At 44.4% G+C, this 19,396-nt stretch overlaps 1 protein-coding gene across 4 annotated transcripts in view; it reads right to left on the bottom strand.

Annotated features, from left to right (window-relative positions):
• FAM234A (family with sequence similarity 234 member A) overlaps window positions 1-17,028 on the bottom strand; it is a 100,859-nt gene extending 83,831 nt beyond the window's left edge. The window contains exons 1-2 of one of the 4 annotated variants that reach the window (XM_033914740.1): window positions 16,726-17,028; window positions 1,359-1,639 (exon numbers count right to left, since the gene is read on the bottom strand). In XM_033914740.1, the coding sequence (XP_033770631.1) occupies window positions 1,359-1,623 (265 nt within the window). In that variant the 5' untranslated portion in view covers window positions 1,624-1,639; window positions 16,726-17,028. Of the gene's footprint in view, window positions 1-1,358; window positions 1,640-16,350; window positions 16,622-16,704 lie in introns of those variants that run through there. The other 3 variants (XM_033914739.1, XM_033914741.1, XM_033914738.1) reach the window with 3 other exon arrangements.
• Between the last annotated feature and the right edge of the window lie 2,368 nt (window positions 17,029-19,396).

Raw genomic sequence — 19,396 nt, 5'->3', positions numbered from 1 at the left:
GGGGGAAAGGGGAGGAGGGACCTGAGTTGCCTGAGTGCGACCCCCCCAGGACAAAAAGGGCCCCCCCAAGACCCAACTTGTGTCCAGACAAGAACAGGACCAAAAAAAAAGGACACCTCCTATCCCTTCCAATAGCCATAACCTAAAGGCCTAAACAGAACTGCACAGGCTTACCACCTCCTGGAGACTGAGAATAGACTGATTCTAAGAAGGACTGTACAGCCCATTTGTACTGCTGATAGAATTCAGTGTGTTCTCAGTCTCCACCTGCTGGTAAACCCATCTGTCTCTGCCGGTCCAGAGGGATGCTAAAAAAAATATATAAATTTTCCTCCTTGCTGCGTTTAATTAACATCTATCAGCTTCATCCATGCTAGCAACATGTTGCCTGCATAACATTTGAAGTTCCCCGGAGAGATGCAGGAGCTCTGCCTCCTGCTTATTCCTCTTCCCTGAGACATAGGCAATAATGTAACCTCCAATAACCATCTTGGATGTTTCCCAATACACTACTGAATTAACATCTGGTGTATAATTATTACGGTGATAATACATCCATTGTTCCCATAGGTATTTATAAAACTCTAATATTTAAGGTTGTATCCTGTTTTAAAAAACATGCAATATGAACATCCATTTGTGACATTCAGAGTTGAACATCCTTTCTAAAATGGCACTCCACATCTCACGTTTTTCACCCCTTATCCTGTTCACCCTTCTTTGTTCATATGGTTTTGTTCCAATTTTTTTGCCAAATAGCATGCCTCTAATTCCCTTCATACACCCCTTTCTCTAACCATCTTTCCTACCCTCTCCCCTTCCTTATCCACTTATTCTCTTTCCTTTCTGTCTCCCTCACCCTTTCAGCGCATTCTACCCAACTTTCATCTGTTTTTTCCTATAACATTTTGTTGCTTTAAAGTTTTCCAGCTCTCTCATTTCCATTGCCTACATTTGGCCAAGATCTCACTACATACAAATCAGTCCTTTATTTTTGGACACATTGAAAAAATTCCCCAATTATTGATTCCATACCATACTAAGCAATCTAAGGGAGGGGGAAGGGGACAAACCTCCATGCAATTCTACAGTTATCTGCATTAACAGAGAAACTTTTTCTGAGATGTAATTTATTCATTGTTAGGCAGTCTACTTGTACAACTTGTCAGGTTAACTCCAAATAGCAGCAGCCCATCTTCTCACCCTGGACATTGTTAGAGCTTGTTAAGTATTAGTGACATGTATAGCATGCCATAAGATTAAGGTTCAAATAGATTTCCACACCAACTAATAACCAGATAAAAACATGCAAGAATGGAAATCAAGAATGCAAGCTGAGCTCATTGCATTAAGCTCACCTGCATCATTGTACTGTCTGATCCATGCCTTCTCTGACACAGGTCTAACTGGACATGGTATGATAAATGAGAAAGCAAATACCATAGCCAGACACAAGAACAATGTTATGAAGAACGCAGCTGTGCGCAGTTGGGAAGGCTGACATAATCCAGACTTCTTTTTAGATAGCACTTCATTGTTTCCTGCACGCTCGCAATTCTCTTGTGCCTTTTCGTTGTCATGTTTTAAAGGATGAATCTCTGCTTCTAAGTCTTTGTTATGCATGATGAGCTCAGAGGCCCTGTGAATAAAGAAATGAGACAATGAAGTGAGTGTGCGAGGTGACCGTCTAGCACAGGTGAGTGACATCAGTGTCACAAGACCAGAAGGGAAGAAACATACTCAGGACTGTTCAATTGTGACTCATTCAGTTTACTTCTTTTCAAAGGCTGTCTGCTAGTCTTTGGATAAAAGGTAGTATTTTAGCCTAAAGCTTAACTTTCACTATAGTCAGATGTCTTAACTTTCTGAACAGAAGATAAAGACTTCATTGATTTAACGACAGTATAATGCAGGTTTGGCCACATTTGAGTGCCTGATTCCTAACCACTTAGATAATTTTGATAGGCGGTAGCTAAATAAATATATAAATACAAACTATGTATGCATTTGTGTCCTTTGTTACACTTATCACAACTTGATCCAAATTATTTTTCACTGCTTATGTTTTTTGATGTTGGTCTAACTTTATCACTTATGCATCATTTTTCATATCTGCTGCTTCCTTAACTGAGCTGCTAGCAAGATCCTGCCCCTCAAGAATAGAAGTAACTTCAGAAGGGGGGGGGGGGGATAGAGATCAGCACAGCCTATAGTGACATAGGCAAGAGGGGAAGATCCCGCAGCTTCCGTCTTCATTATTGCCAGCTGGTTTAGCGGACCGGGATCAAAGGAAGGGCTGATAGCAATAAGTAGGCACCACTGACTCCTCACTTCCTCGCTCCTCCCAGTGGCCGGCAAACAGCCTGGACAATTGCCATGGCTGCCGCCAGGAGAAACTAGCTGCCTGTTTCAGACGTCAGGCCTGCCCCTGACTAGTGACTCCAGCTTCCACAGGTAGGTTTAAATTTTAATATTTTTTTTAACTGTTTACACAAATCTCGGTTTATATTCAAAGACATACGATATAATCTAGACCTAGACAAACAATTACAACATTCAATAATAGCACACATTACAGCATAGCAGGTTACTTAGAATGTCAACACAAATTGAAACATCTTACACAGCAAAAGGGATACATGCAGGTGAACATATGGAATGGCATTTTAGAAAGGACATACAACTCAAAATACTGGATGCCTAGTCTTCATGTATTTTACAAGAAGTCTATCCAAATTCAGCCTGTTCTAAAATACATGAGAAATGGATGTCCAAGTGTCGGTTCATAGTCAGTGGCACGCAAGACACAAGCGCGCCGACAATTCAGCGCAAGACAGAAGCGAACCGCTGAAAGCTTTATTTTTTAAGAGCTCTGAAGGGGGCGTGGGGGGAAACCCCCCCCCCACTTTAATGCATAGTGTTTGCGCTGTCATTGGGGGTGGGGGTGCAACCCCCCATTATAGAGAAAACGGAACAGTTTTCAATTTTGTTCAGGAAAAGTTCCGTTTTGTCTATAATGTGGGGGGGTTGCACCCCCCACCCCACCCCCAACGGCAGCGCGAACACTATGCATTAAAGTGGGGGGGTTCCCCCAAACACACACCCGTGTCGGAGCTCTTAAAAAATAAGATTTTCGGCGGCGCGCTTCTGTCTTGTGCTGAATTGTCAGCGCTGGATTGTCGGCACGCTGGTGTCTCGCGCGCGATTATCCCGTCACCCCAAGTGCTAGCTACATTCAGCAAGAACATCTGTTTTACAAACAGAAATGCCCACACTATGAATGTGGCAAAACAAGTGACATGAATGTCATTGTCGCAGCAAAGGAACAGCCATGTTATAAAAACAGCCAGCTGAGAACTAGGGAAGAGAATCAAAGGAGGTTGTTCAAATCCTACTGCAGTTCTTTATAATTTTCCTTTTCTTTTTAATTGCAAGCCTTCCAGGGACAGAAAAATACCTTCCGTGACTTCCAATTGAGTAGACCTCTACTGGAGGGAGTAAGGGAACTTAGTTCTGAAAACCTGGATGTGCCAAGTACCACGTCTAAATATGGATGTCCTATTTTTTTTTTTACATGTCCCTTCTACTTCTGAAACTGGAATTGGAGATCCATGTTTTGACACCTACCTAGTCCCACCCAAAACATGCTCAGATTATGCCCCCATGCCATATGGGCATACTGAAGTTTTAGATGCCCATATCCTGGCTTTGTAAGATTGGAATTTGGATGTCCATGCAACATGGATGTCCAAATGCCTGTTTTCAGACATCCAAAATATGAATAGAACTTACAAAATAAGGGCCAAAGACAGCTAAGACAAAGAAGAGTTTAGATAGAAGATAGGGTGACTAACGTAAGGAAAAACTGCATGTAGAGTTTAAAAAAAAGGCACATGCCACTGATCTCAGCTAGAGTTTGTGTAGTAAGCAAGTCCTTCTGCAAAACAAGCAGCTGATGTTAGTCCTTCTGTGCATGACTAGATAAATAGTTAGGAGAGGAGCCAGGCAGGCATAAATAGGCAGACTGTCTTTTTCTGTGCTCCTCTCTCCCCTCCCCCATTCAGGAGCAAAATATCAAGAGTGTGCACTCTTTGTAAAAGAGTGTGCAATATGTGCAAAGAGGACTGTATGCCTTCCAGGATTTCTGTTCATTCACACAAACAGCCAGGCAGATACGGTTGAAAAATACAACAAAAGCTTTATTTCTCACAGTTCCCGATTCTGTTTCTTCACAGACTCAGGGATTTCAACATAACTCTCACTTCAAATGATAGCAGTTTTTCTAGCAGACTAATTCTCATGTTTTCATATACTTATTAATGCCAGTCTATGGCTATGGTCAACCTTTGCCACACTCCAATAATTTATTCATCCCAAAATACTGGTTTACCTTAGGCCAGCTCTCAATTATCTCACTTGGACAATCCTACTTACAATTCCAAGTCTTCCCAGGGTTCTGTAGCAACCCAAGACTAGGGAAGTGTTTTACCTCTGATCTTTCTCCTTCAGAGACCTCTCTTTCCATAAGGACATCACTGATTAACTCCCCAATAAGGCATTTTACCCTTCTTTCTAGCTAAGTCCTGCCCTTGAGAATGACACGGGGAAAAAGTTTGTCCCCGTCTCCGCCCCATCCCCATGAGCTTGGTCCCCATCCCCGCCCAGTCCCTTTGAGCTTGGTCTCCGTCCCCGCAAACCATATGAACCTATCCGCACAAGCCTCAAATCGTTTTATACTGAACTTATTTTATTAAAGTATAAAAAGAAACAATATTCTGTACAATTGTCATTTTATAAATTAGAGTTCAGGCTGCCAAACTAGAGGAAGAGATTCAGCTGGCAGGGCTTTGTTTACAAATGTTTATTAACACAGCTACAATACTACTTTATCCTAAAGCAAAAAGAAAATATAATATAATTATTTTTTCAACCTTATTGTCTAGTTTCTGCTTTCCTCATCCTCTTCCTTCCATCCACGATCTGCTTTCTCTCTGCCTCTTCCATATGGCATCTGCTCTATTTCTATGCCTCTACTAGAAACTGTCTGCCTCTCCTTTCTAATCTTTCCCTGCCCCCACCCCCATTTTCTTCCCTCTGTTCCCCCCCCATAGTCTGGCATCTCTAGCTTCTTCCCTTCCATCACTCACTCCCTCCCCCAGGTGTTTTTTTAGCATCTCTTTCCTCCCTTCAGATCTAATATCTGTCTCCTCCCCCTCCCCCAATGATCTGGCATTTCTCTCTCTTCCCCCTTTCCCTTCCTTTTATGCTCTTCCTTCTCAATTTGTTTTCTACCTCTTGTTTACTTTCTTACTTTCCAGTCCTCAATTTCCCTTTCATTGTATCTACCTACAAGCTTGCTACCTCTTTCTCTCACTCCTTCCAGTATCTCACTAACTCTATCCTCTTCCCAAATCCAGCATGTGCCCTTTTTTCTTTATCCCCTCCTTCCATCATGTGCTCGCCTCCTCACTTCCCTTCAGCGTCTGTTCCCGTTCTCTCCCCTCCCCACTTTCATCCAGCATCTGCTCCTCCCTCTCTCTCCACTTCCATGCAGCATCTGCTCCTCCCTCTCTCTCCACTTCCCTCTGACATAGTCTCCCCTCTCTCTCCTCCCCAGTTCCCTTCGGCATCTGTTCCTCTCTCCCCTCCCCGGGCATCTTCCTCCCTTCCAGTTATCTTACCAATATGCACTAAGATATGCACATTTTTATACAGGCCAATAACTGCTGGTGGAAGTCAGTATTTTTTGTCCACCACTGGGTGAATTCCCGGCTATTCAAAGCCGGACCATATCCAGTTATATGTTGGCTGATAAACCTTATTCAGTTAAGTGCGATATTTAGCCCTTAACTGCATCAGACTAACTGCAAAAGATAGGACTGCTTTTTATACAGCCCAATTTATGCAGTTATTGGTTGAATATTGACACTTAACTCCATTAGTACCAGCTCCACCTCAAGCTAGCAGGTTTCAACTCAGAATCTAAACTGTGAATATTCACCAATGACAAAATTTAGACATCCAGGAGCCTCTCCAGGCTATTTAAATTGCTTTGCATAGTTTCCACAACATGCCAGCGTGGCTTTATTATGGCCATAGTTTATTAAACACTGACATAAAACCATGAAAATTAAATTTAAAAAGTACAATGATAAAAATACTGTGATAAAATTCCAACCGGACCCTACGTTCTTAGCATTTTTTTTTTTTTTTTTTTTGCTAATTCAGCTTGTCTGCGGTGTTCTTTGCTCACATGTTTAAAGACAATAGACTGTTTTCGGTCCAATTCTTTATATGTGAGGTTGAAAACCATTGGAACCCTGAGGAAGGCGTGTTCGCCAAAACATGGACCGCGTAGGGTCCGGTTAGATTTTTATCACAGTATTTTTTATCATTGTACTTTTTAAATTGAATTTTCATGGTTTTATATGTCAGTGTTTAATAAATTATCTCCAGAACATCTGTATCCACAGTTTTTGTTTTCATCGGTGGATCATTGGGTCTCCCCATTTTTCTTTATTATGGCCATAGCACAGCAACATTCATTATCAAGATATGATTAAAATCAACAAAACTGCTAGCATTTCACTTCATAAAATTTCAACTGTATGATATCTTCTCATTCCCCAATGAGATACAAAGCACCCACATTCATAATATAAAATGAATACGATATAAAATATACATAGTTGATTATGGTCTGTCTTTTGCCATTGTCAGCCCCCAAAGCCTAGAAGGCAGCAACCGATCCACAAATGCCAAACTGACAGAAGAGCAGAGCAGGATGAAAAGTAATCCAAAGAACTACTTATCACAACACCTGAGGAGTTAAAAATATGTGCCTAATATGGACAAGTTTTGCCCTACCCAGGTCTTGTGAGGAGCAATAGCACTGAGAAAACAAAACAAAGATAGATGAATGTTTTATCATTTAACATAAGAATTGCCATACTAGGACAGACCAAAGAGTCATCAAGCCCAGTATCCTGTTTCCAACAGTCACTCAACACAGGTTCCAAGCACCTAGCTAGATCCCAAGTAATAAAACAGATTTTATTCTGCTTATCTTAAGAATAAGCAGGTAGATTTCCCCAAGCCATCTCAATAGTGGCCTATTTTGACTAAGTATTTTAACTCTTGTATTTATTTGTACAGTTTTATTAGTTTGATGAATTGTTATATATGTGAGAATTATTTGCATTTAGCTTCATTTGAAACATCAAGTTCTACATTTAGCTTCATTTGAAAAGCAATGTTACTTACCGTAACAGTTGTTGTCCAGGGACAGCAGACAGCTATTCTCACTAGTGGGTGATGTCATCCGACAGAGCCCCGATACGGACATCTTGAAAGCATGTCTTGCTTGAAGAAACTTAGAAGTTTCGAGATGCCCGCACCGCGCATGCGCCAGTGCCTTCCCGCCCGATGTACCGGGCGTGTCTCCTCAGTTCAGGTAGCTAGCCTGAGAAGCCAACCCAGGGGAGGTGGGTGGGACGTGAGAATAGCTGCCTGCTGTCCCTGGACAACAACTGTTACGGTAAGTAACATTGCTTTATCCCAGGACAAGCAGGCAGGTATTCTCACTAGTGGGTGACCTCCAAGCTAACCCCAATGGGATGGTGGGAGAGTTGGCAACTTAAGAGAACAAATTTTGTAATACAGTTTGGCCAAACTGTCCATCCCGTCTGGAGAAAGTATCCAGACAATAATGAGAGGTGAATGTATGAACCGAGGACCAAGTGGCAGCCTTACAAATCTCCTCAATCGGTGTCGATCTGAGGAAGGCTACAGAGGCTGCCATTGCTCTGACCTTGTGGGCTGTGACCTTACAGGGAAGGGATAGACCAGCCTGGGCATAGCAGGAAGAGATACAAGCCGCCATCCAGTTAGAGATGGTGCGCTTCGATACAGGTCGTCCCAACTTGTTTGGATCAAAGGAGACGAAAAGTTGAGGTGCAGTCCTGTGGGGCTTTGTGCGATCCAAGTAGAAAGCCAGAGCACGTTTACAGTCCAGAGTGTGCAAAGCAGATTCCCCAGGATGAGAATGAGGCTTTGGAAAAAACACTGGAAGCACGATGGATTGATTGATGTGAAATTCAGAGACCACTTTAGGTAAGAATTTCAGATGAGTATGGAGAACCACCTTGTCATGATGGAATACAGTGAAGGGTGGATCTGCCACTAGGGCCTGAAGCTCACTGACTCGGCGGGCTGACGTGAGGGCCACCAGGAAAACCACCTTCCAGGTGAGATACTTAAGAGGAGCCGTTTTGAGAGGTTCAAACGGAGGCTTCATAAGATGAGACAGGACAACATTGAGATCCCAAACCACAGGAGGAGGTTTGATAGGAGGATTGACATGAAAAAGTCCTTTCATAAATTTGGAAACCACAGGATGAGCAGACAAAGGTTTCCCCTTTAGAGGCTGATGGAAAGCCGCAATAGCACTCAGATGGACTCGTATAGAGGTAGACTTGAGACCAGACTGGGACAGGTGTAGAAGATAGTCCAATACAGACGATAGAGAAGCTTTCTGAGGCTCTGTAGCATTGGAAATACACCAGGTCGAGAATCTCGTCCATTTTTGGTAATAGCATTGTCGAGTAGCAGGCTTCCTGGAAGCCTCCAAGACCTCCCTCACAGCTTGAGAGAACTGGTGAGGGGTCATGTTGAAAGGAACCAGGCTGTCAGGTGGAGAGACTGCAGGCTGGGATGAAGCAGTGAACCTTGATGTTGAGTAAGCAGTGAAGGAAACACTGGAAGAAGTATTGGCTCCCTGCTGCTGAGTTGAAGTAGAAGGGAGAACCAAGGTTGTCTGGGCCACCGAGGAGCAATTAGGATCATGGTGGCATGGTCTGATCTTAACTTGACCAGAGTCTTCTGGATGAGAGGAAAGGGAGGAAACGCATAAAGGAAGCGATTCCCCCACTCCAGTAGAAAGGCGTCTGCCTCGAGGCGGAGAGGAGTGTAGATCCTGGAGCAAAACTGAGGCAGTTTGAAGTTGTGGGGCGCTGCAAAGAGGTCTATCTGAGGCGTTCCCCACTGAGCGAAGATCTGATGAAGGGGTTTGGAATGGAGCGTCCATTCGTGAGGTTGGAGAAGACGACTCAATTTGTCTGCCAAGACGTTGTCCTTCCCCTGAATGTAGACAGCTCTGAGGAAGGTGTTGTGGCGAACCGCCCAATCCCAGACTCGAAGAGCTTCCTGACAAAGAGGGGCCGAGCCCGTGCCCCCTTGTTTGTTGACATAATACATGGCGACCTGATTGTCTGTGCGAATAAGGACCACCATGTCGTGAAGCAGATGCTGAAAAGCTTGGAGAGCATTGAAGATGGCCCTGAGCTCCAGAAGATTGATTTGATGGCGTCGTTCCGTAGTGGTCCAGAACCCCTGAGTTCGTAGGCCATCCAGGTGGGCCCCCCAGGCATAGTTCGATGAATCGGTCGTGAGAACTTTCTGATGGGGAAGAGAGTGAAACAGCAAACCTCTGGAGAGATTCGAAGAGGTCATCCACCAGAGAAGAGACTGCCGTAGAGCAGGAGTGACGACAATGTGACGGGACAACGGGTCGGACACCTGAGTCCACTGAGATGCCAGGGTCCATTGAGGAATTCTGAGATGTAGTCTGGCAAAAGGTGTCACATGAACTGTAGAGGCCATGTGGCCCAAGAGGACCATCATATGTCTCGCCGAAATGGACGGGCGAGAAGACACCGACTGGCAGAGTAGAAGGAGAGCATTCATGCGTTGAGGAGGAAGGAATGCTCGAAGTTGAATGGTATCCAGAACAGCCCCGATAAAGGGGAGAGACTGAGTGGGCTGAAGATGTGATTTGGGGAAGTTGATCTCGAAGCCCAGACTCTGCAGAAAAGAAATTGTGGTCAAGGTCGCCGAAATGACCTCTGGAGCCGACGGTGCCTTGATGAGCCAGTCATCGAGGTATGGAAAGACCTGGAGACCCATGTTCCGGAGTGCAGCGGCCACCACCACCAGACACTTTGTGAAGACTCTGGGAGACGAGGAAAGGCCGAATGGAAGCACTCGATACTGCAGATGTAGATGTCCCACCCGAAATCTGAGAAACTTGCGGGAGGCCGGATGTATCGGGATGTGAGTTTAGGCCTCCTTGAGATCCAGAGAGCATAACCAATCGTTCTGCTCGAGTAGGGGGTAGAGAGAGGCAAGGGTCAGCATGCGGAACCGCTCCTTGACCAAAAACTTGTTGAGGACCCGAAGGTCCAAAATGGGACGCAGATCGCCCGTCTTCTTCGGAACCAAGAAATACCGGGAGTAGAACCCCCGGTTTTGCTGATCTACTGGCACCGGCTCTACGGCTCGAAGCCGAAGCAGAGCCTGCGCCTCCTGTAGAAGAAGAGCGGTCTGCATCGAGTTGGAAGGATACTCTCTTGGCGGGTGGTCCGGGGGGACCCGTTGGAAATGAAGAGAGTATCCCTCTCTTACGATGGTAAGGACCCAAAGGTCCGAGGTGATCGACTCCCATTGATGATAAAAATGGTGGAGTCGACCCCCGATGGGAAAAACAAGGGAAGACAGAACGTCGGTTATGCTCCCTGGAAGAGAGTCAAAAGGGCTGAGTGGCCTTGGGTGCAGCCGGCATCTGAGGCTTCTGCTGAGACTTCTGTGGAGGCTGCCTCTTCGCAGGCTGTCTCGCTAGGGGAGCCTGTCTGGGTTGATAACGCCTCTGGTAGATTTGAGGCGGTCTAGATGGACGAGACTGTTGAGGCTTAGGCTTAGGACGCAGAATGGATTGAAAAGACTTCTCGTGGTCCGAAAGCTTTTTAGTGACAGTCTCGATAGACTCATCGAACAGATCCGCTCCCGCACAAGGCACATTAGCCAATCTGTCTTGGAGGTTCGGATCCATATCAATAGTGCGAAGCCAGGCCAGGCGACGCATGGCGACTGAGCAGGCCGCAGCACGTGCCGAGAGCTCGAAGGCATCGTAGGAGGATTGCATCAGCTGCAGGCGCAACTGGGACAAGGTTGCCACCACCTCCTCAAACTGGAAACGAGCTTCAGCATCGATGAAAGGGACGAACTTGCGGAGGACCGGCAAGAAGAAATCCAAATAGGAAGAGAAGAAAAAATTGTAATTGAGCACTCGAGTCGCCATCATCGAATTTTGGTAAACTCGTCTACCAAACTTGTCCATCGTTCTCCCCTCCCTGCCCGGAGGCACAGAAGCGTAGACCTGGGAAGGGTGAGAACGCTTGAGAGAAGACTCGACCAGAAGAGACTGATGAGAAAGTTGAGCTCCCTCAAACCCCTTGTGGTGAACGATGCGGTATCGAGCATCCAGCTTACTGTGAACCGCAGGGATAGAATACGGTGTCTCAAAACAGCGCATGAAAGTCTGGTCCAGCAATTTATGCAACGGAAGCCGAAGAGTCTCCGCCGGAGGGTGAGGCAAATGCATCGTATCCAAATACTCTTTAGAATATTTAGATCCAGTATCCAAAGTCACATCTAAGTCATCCGCCATCTGTCGGAGAAAAGATGAGAAAGACAATTGGTCCGCCAAGGCCGGCCGCCGAGACGGACTAGACGAAGTGGAAGCCTCCGGGTCTAGGGAGAGCTGAGACCGGCATGGAGAATAAGAGGTAGATGGTTCCTCATACTCTGGTCCCTCCGGTTGGGAAACATCGGACGATGAGTATCCCAAACGTTGCATCTTTTTCTGTGGAGACACTTCCGAATGACGTGAGGAGTGTCGAGATGAGTGACGAGAACGATGCCCCTCCCGGTGCCGGGATGGGGAGCGAGAACTTCTGTGCATCGCACGATCCCCTGAAGCCTCTAAGGAATGGATGGGGCTCGAAGCGGTGGATCGCAGAGGTGGCAAGGACGCGGACTCACGCAGCGCCACCCAAGTCTGGTATGGAGTGCGGAAGAACTCTTCCTGCGATGCAGTATGCCCAGGACTCCGAATATCAGGGACCGTCCCAGCGCCCTGTTGCCGTGGAGGAGTAATGGGCTCTAAAGGTGGCATATCAGGAAGGGAAGCCCTCCTGGAGGCATCCGCCGCCCTCCGCCGATCCCCCTCGTCGAGCAGCGAGATCGAACGGCGAGGGGGAGGGGGAGGGGGGCGGCCGCCCTCAGGGACCGGTGCTCGGACTTCACCCTGAATGTTGGCGATAAGCCGGGGTCCCATTGTTTGCATAAGCTCGACAAACTGAGCTTCCAGCAGGGATCGAAGCGAAGCCGATATGGAGGGATCCGCACCGAAAGGGGGTCCTCCAGCACGGTCTTCGCGCTCCTTCGCGGCCAAGTGCTTCTGCTTAGTAGCTTTGGGCACCTTGATGACCACGGGAGGGACAGTGGAAGGCGGTACCTGAACCGAAGAGACAGAGGCAGGCGCCGCAGCGGAACTGGAAGCCGCAGCCGGTGTAAACGATGCCGGCTTCACGATGCTGGATGCGGAAGTCGTCGATGCAGGTTTCGAGCGGACCGGCGAAACCTCAGCAGATGTAGAAGCAGACAGATCCTTGGCAGTCTCCATCTTGAACATCGACTCCCAAAGTAAGCAACGCCGCTTGAACGAGCGCGCAGTGAGCGTGGAACAAGGCCTGCACGATTTCGGAACGTGGTCCGGACCAAGACACTGGAGGCAGCGTCGATGCGGGTCCGTCAACGAAATCGCACGTTGGCACTTGCTGCACTTTTTAAAACCGGTGATTGGCCGTGACATAGGCCGGAAAATCGACGCTGCAATGTCGAAAGAGGTAGGCCGCAGCCACGAAGCCGGGCCGGCCGAACCGCCGGAAGAAATAATTTTGAACTTCTTTTTTTTTTTCAAATAAAGTAAAGTAAAGTGAATTCAAAGAAATAAACCAAAACGCGGGTTAAGAAGGCAAAGAAAAACTGAAATTCAGTCAGCGCAGATTGAAGATAACTTCTCAGCTCCGCGGAAAGAAAAGAACTGAGGAGACACGCCCGGTACATTGGGCGGGAAGGCACTGGCGCATGCGCGGTGCGGGCATCTCGAAACTTCTAAGTTTCTTCAAGCAAGACATGCTTTCAAGATGTCCGTATCGGGGCTCTGTCGGATGACATCACCCACTAGTGAGAATACCTGCCTGCTTGTCCTGGGATAACATCAAGTTCTACAGTATCTATATGTGATTAAAGTGGTACAATTTCTTTCGTAAATATTTTCTTTCTTAAAGGACCCTCGGCCACAAGGGGGCATCCGCTAAAAATCAGGGGCGGGAAATTTCATGGCGACTTCAGGAAGTATTTCTTCACCGAAAGAGTGGTTGATCATTGGAATAGACTTCCTGTGCAGGTTGTCAAGGCCAGCAGTGTGCCAGATTTTAAGAATAAATGGGATGCGCCTGTGGGATCTCTAAGAGGGTAATAGTGGGGGGAGAGTCATCGGAATAGGTAGACTCGATGAGATATAGGATATCTGGGAGAATAAATTTAAGGAAAGGGATCTTTAGTGTGGGCAGACTAGATGGGCTATGGCCCTTTTCTGCCGTCATTTTTCTATGTTTTCTGTTATTTCACTAAAACAAATTTTGTTCTCACAGTACCATTGTGATAATTAAAAGTTATATGGTTTACTTTTCATTCTGGTCTTCTAGCGGTTTGCCATTTTTTGGGCCACAGATTATAGAACAGGGGTGGGCAGCTCTGGTCCTCGAGCGCCGGAATCCAATCGGGTTTTCAGGATTTCCCCAATGAATATGCATTGAAAGCAGTGCATGCAAATAGATCTCATGTATATTCATTGGGGAAATCCTGAAAACCTGACTGGATTCTGGCCCTCGAGGACTGGAGTTGCCCATCCCTGTTATACAACACCAACTATACAACACAGCACTTTCTAAACATTTATGTATCTGGCATGCAAATGTTAGCACACACTTTACAGAATGATCTCCTTAATATTCACAAATAATAAAGTAGTATGGATAAGGGAATCATACTGGTTGTAAAAGCTTCAAGCCTTGGCACTTCCTTGTTTTAGGAGAAATTACCTGGGAACTGTCAACCTAGGTGATGTTTTCAGTAAAACTCTAAGATTTATAAACATCTTTAATGGTACCACTTGGCATGTCATGTGTGTTTATATTCTGCAAAAGTGCCACTGGATTCTTTTTTTTTATCATTTAGTAAATATCAATTTTTCCCATGTTCACATTATTGAGGAGCTTTCAGCTCTCACTGACAAAATGTTATTAAGTAAAATGGTATTTCTAGACCCTAATGACAATTATTTCTATTGACTCAATGAGAGAAGCTCAAAGTTCCTCAACAAGAAATGAGGAAATTATAATATTTCTAGGCTTTAAAAACTAGTTACATGGGTTTATAATATAATATTTTTGGAAACAGTAAACAAGTGACTCATCTGCCCCTTCCACTCCACTCATTATTTTATAGACCTCTTATCATATTACCCCTAAGCCATCTCTTCTCCAAGCTGAAGAGCCCTAGCCACATTAGCCTTTCCTCACTGGGAAGTCCTCCCATCATTTTTAACAATTTTGTCATACTTCTCTAATGCTGCTATATCTTTTTTGAGATTCGGTGACCAGAATTGCAAACAGTATTTGAGGTGTAGCCATACCATAGAGCGATACAAGGGCATTATAACATTTTCATCTTTGTTTTCCATTCCTTTCCTGATAATTCCTAACATTCTATTTGCTTTCTTAGCTGCCGTTGCATATTGAGCTGAGAGTTTCAACATATCCTCAATTATGACACCTGGATCTTTTTCCTGGGAAGTTACTCCTAACATGGAACCCTAAATCACCTAGTTATAGTTTGGGTTCCTCTTTCTCACATGCATCACTTTGCACTTGCTCACATTAAGGGCTCCTTTTACAAAGGCACGCTAGGGCCTTAACGCGCGGAATAGCGCACGCTAGCCGCTACCACCTCTTGAGTAGATGGTAGTTTTTCGGCTAGCGTGCACTAATCCAGTGCATGCGTTAAAAATGCTAGCGCACCTTCGTAAAAGGATCCCTAAATGTCATGAGCCATTTTGATGCCCAATCTCCCAGGGTCCTCTTGCAATTTTTCACAATCCTCTTGCAATTTAACAACTTTGGGTCATCGGCAAATTTAATAATCTCACTAGTTATTCCCATCTCTAGATCATTGAGAAATATGTTAAAAAGCAGCAGTCCCAGCACAGATACCTGGGGAACCCCACTATTTAAGCTACAATACAATTGATTTATCATAACATACACCCCCCTCATTAAGAAATTTTTTTTAGAAGTTTCTATATCCTTTTTTATTATTATTTCACCACAGAACTTTGTAGAATGTTAAATCAATCTGGTACACTAGCATTTACAATAGGAGGAAAAAGCCTCAGATCCCCATCTGAAGCCAGAATAAGTCTTGCATGCACACTGGAAAAGGGAATCAACCTCATCCACTCAAAAAAACCTCCTTGTGCCCCCACCTTCCTGATTTTAATTATGCAAATGTCAGTTTATATTAGTGCTTAAGCTAAAGTTGACTGCTGACTCATAAAGGCACAGTTCTTAGAGTAATTCATTTAAATCCATAGAAAAAATATATTGCTAATTCCATATTTCATTCCTTGCTCTGGTGTACATCCGATAGACTTCCTAAGTCAGTATATCACGGTTTTGAGGTAGCTTTTAAATCTTAACCCCTTATTTCCCCGAGTAACATTCATGTTTTAATCATTCCCCAAACACAAACTCTTTATCTTATTCGTCTGTATTTAATCTTATAGGCAGTGTCACTTTCCTCTTCGTGTACAGTACTATGTAAAGTCCTGCTACAGAATTAGATCACTCTCTTTAGACAGGTTTTCAATAGGAGTCAGTTTACTTTTTGTATATAATTGTCTTTCTGACTTCCATAGTGATATTCATTATCCCTGATTTTTCTAAAGGAACAAAATTAGATTAAGCAGCTATCGCCCCACGGCCCCGCCCCCATCACCAGCTGTATTTACAACGCAAACAGCTACTCTGTGCTCCATCTCAAACACCTTCTATACCTTACAAATCTCTCGAAGGCCCTGTCCCCACAGCACCTTAAGACCACCCTGTTCTCCAGATCCTCCAGCTTCGCACGAATGCCCTTAAGTACCCCATTTATATCATTACGTGTTTATCCGCTCACTTAAGACACATATTAGGCTCGTCTACACACCGAGCAACCCCTCTGCACGCGAATTCAAAGACCCAGGACCCCATTCCCCGGGGTCTGACCTTTTCTCTCACTCTTCTACTCTCCTCAATCCTGTTCTTCTGCTCTCCTCAATCCTGTAAGTCTCTCCCCTCTCCCATCCACGGTCCGATTTATCTCTCTCGTTCTTAAGCCAACTCTCACCTGCCACTATCTTCAAGCTTGAGTCCGAAGTCGCCGGCAACAGGAGGACCAACCTGTGGCAGCCCCAAAGCTTTCCTTCTATGATCGAATCCCGCCCCCCGTCGGACGCAACTTCCTGTTTCAGTGAGGCACCGGGTGGGAGGGGGGGGAGTGAAATGGTCAGGGGGGAGGGGTTAGGGCGCGGCAGAAAGCTTTAGCTTTGTAGAAGAATCGCTGCTGTGGACGTCGACCTCAAAAAGAGAGAAAAGGGAAGGAACAAGAATAAGGGAGAGAGATCGGAAATGGGAGAAGGTTGACAGAGGCAGAGGTGCTGGGTGGGGAGGGGACAATTGAATGTCTGTTTTTGCCACGCACAACGCTTGGAGACATTGATACCTCGGGCCAACTTCGATCTCGTTGATGTCGGCCGGGACTGTCTGGAGTGAAGGAAGGACGTAAGACGTGTGCTGAGAATTCCCGTCTTGTGTCTAGTCGAGCCTCACTTTACTATAGACTTTGCGTGTGGCGAGAAGGGCATGACGAGCCTACGCAGCGTCTCCTAGTGTAAACTCATGCATTTGCACCCTACTTTACATATGCAATCTCAGCACCCTAAGGTGGCAACTCGCAGGTTCAAGTCTTGCGCTGCTCCTCGTAACCTTAGGCAAGTCACTTAACACTCCTTTGCCCCAGGGACATTCGTTAGATGTGAGGCCACCGGGACAGATAAGGAAACTAATACCTGTATAAATACGGTACATAAATAAAAATAAATACTCCCACTGGCAGCTCCTCCCCCATATCCTCTAATACGTTACTACAGGAGTGGCTCTTTAAAAGAAACACAGTTGATAGATTGTGGGAAATGCTTTGGAAGGAGGGGAGGGGAGGGGTACTGGGCCACTCATCAGACACAAGTGGGCCCACTCTAGTGGCTAATGTGGCATGAAAAACTAGGCAAAGTCCCCAGAATGGAATAGTTGTATATTTAGGGCCCCATTCTACACAGGGCACCTGAAAAATTGGTACTACATGCAATTCTATAAAAAGCTGTAGTAGGGATTCATTCACACCAAAAGAATAATAAATAACAAGTACAGGACAGTTGACAAAATCATAAATAAACGGAGAAAAATAAACCTCAATTGTGGGTCGCCGGGACTACACAAGTGCCCTAAGCTCCCCACCTCATCACGGGTTTATAAAAAAAACTCCGTACAATCATAAATTACTTTCACACTTCAATGTCTCTTTAGAAGGATAATATTCAAAGTTCAAAGATACTCAAAGGATTTGAATTTCAACGTCCATAAATTTTCTATAATTCGGCCACCAGCCTTATCTACAAATGTAGAAACACATGACACAGATCTAGCTTGGCTAGATATTGATAAAACTATGAAACAAATAATTCAAATGGAGATGCAGAGTGCGAGTTTAGTTGAATACTGCAAACATGAAATCATTCCGAGGGGCCTTAGAATGAGAACAGCCCCACAAATGTTTACAGATAATAATAATTTCATTACAATCTGGAATCAGATTCTGAACCGTTGCTCTTTAGATCTAATGCTTCTATTGATTAAAACTTTACAATGTAAGATCAATGAGAATAAAATAGTCTATGAAGAATTACTGGAAGAGGCACGTAAAAACGCTGATTTTGATAATAAGTTAATTGATTCAAATAATAAAATGGATAAATTACGAAGGGAAATCAGAACCAATAAACTTAAAAAATATCAAAGAGATGAAAAAGACTATCAATCTGGATATGTTTATAGATGGATGAATACAAATTATAAAACTAAAAATGTGAGATTCACTACATCAGGAGATTCATCTGAAAATTTAAGTAATGAAGGAACCTCTACATCTGAAGATCTGGATGGGGATCAAGGTCGAAACAGGCAAGTTACAGGCCAAACACATGGAGGCAGAGGCGCTCGAGGCAGGGGGATACATCGAGGCCGAACACGAACTCGACCCCAGAGGAAGAGGAATCAATAGTGATTAATATATCAAATCGTAATTTAACAACTGATGAAATAACCATTTTATCTAAAGGTCTGACCTTTGTTCCAACAGCACCTCATAATTCATTTCAAGCCCGCATAGATCTAGAAAAATTTCTACGTAGGCTAAATTTGTGTTCCTATTTTCATGAACATCCTAATATAGAACCTGATATATCCTGTGTTCGTCCGAAATCTAAATGGAACCCTCCTGGTCCTCTAAATCCTATAATAACAGCTTTTAAAAATTTGATGATTCAAGATTTGCAGCAAATCGATGAAAATGTTAAACATCGAAGACATTATAACAACTTGACCCCCGCAGAATGGACAGCGTTACAATGCCTAAAAAAAGATCCTACAATAATTATCAGACAGGCCGATAAAGGGGGCGCAATAGTGATATGGGGTTTAGAGTTATATCTAACTGAAGCTAATAACCAACTCTCTAAAAGAGATACTTATTTAAAAATGGATTGTGATCCTTCATTAGAAATTTTTGAAAAAATCGCTCAAATAAGTTCTGATGCTCTAAAACAAGGCTTCATAACAAAGAAGGAATTTATGTTTTTGACACCTCAACATTTTAAAATTCCTATTTTTTATCTTCTCCCCAAAATTCATAAAGACATACAATGTCCCCCTGGAAGCCCGATAGTTTCGGCTCGCGATTCATTGCTGGAGAAGACAAGTAAATACATAGATATGAAATTGAATAGTCATTTGAAAGACATTAGATCATATATCCAAGACACCACACAGTTTCTTAAAATATTAAACGACATCGAACCTGACACTTTGCAAGATTGCATATTAGTCACTTTTGATGTATGCGCATTATATACCAGCATACCTCAAGATGAAGCTCTTCAAGTCCTAGTCAATTTATGGAATACTCAATATGATCCTGGGAACGGTTTTGTACAGTTCCTGAAAGAACTATGTACCATAGCTTTGAAAAATAACTATTTCATCTTTAATGGGGAATTTTTTAAACAACTTTCGGGCATTGCTATGGGTGCGTCTTTTGCCCCTACCATAGCTAATCTATA

The sequence above is a fragment of the Geotrypetes seraphini genome, chromosome 11 (genome assembly GCF_902459505.1).
Source record: "Geotrypetes seraphini chromosome 11, aGeoSer1.1, whole genome shotgun sequence".
In the NCBI taxonomy this organism is placed as follows: domain Eukaryota; kingdom Metazoa; phylum Chordata; class Amphibia; order Gymnophiona; family Dermophiidae; genus Geotrypetes; species Geotrypetes seraphini.
The sequence above is the reverse complement of the archived record's forward strand: the minus strand, read 5'-3'. Positions and strand labels throughout refer to the sequence as shown.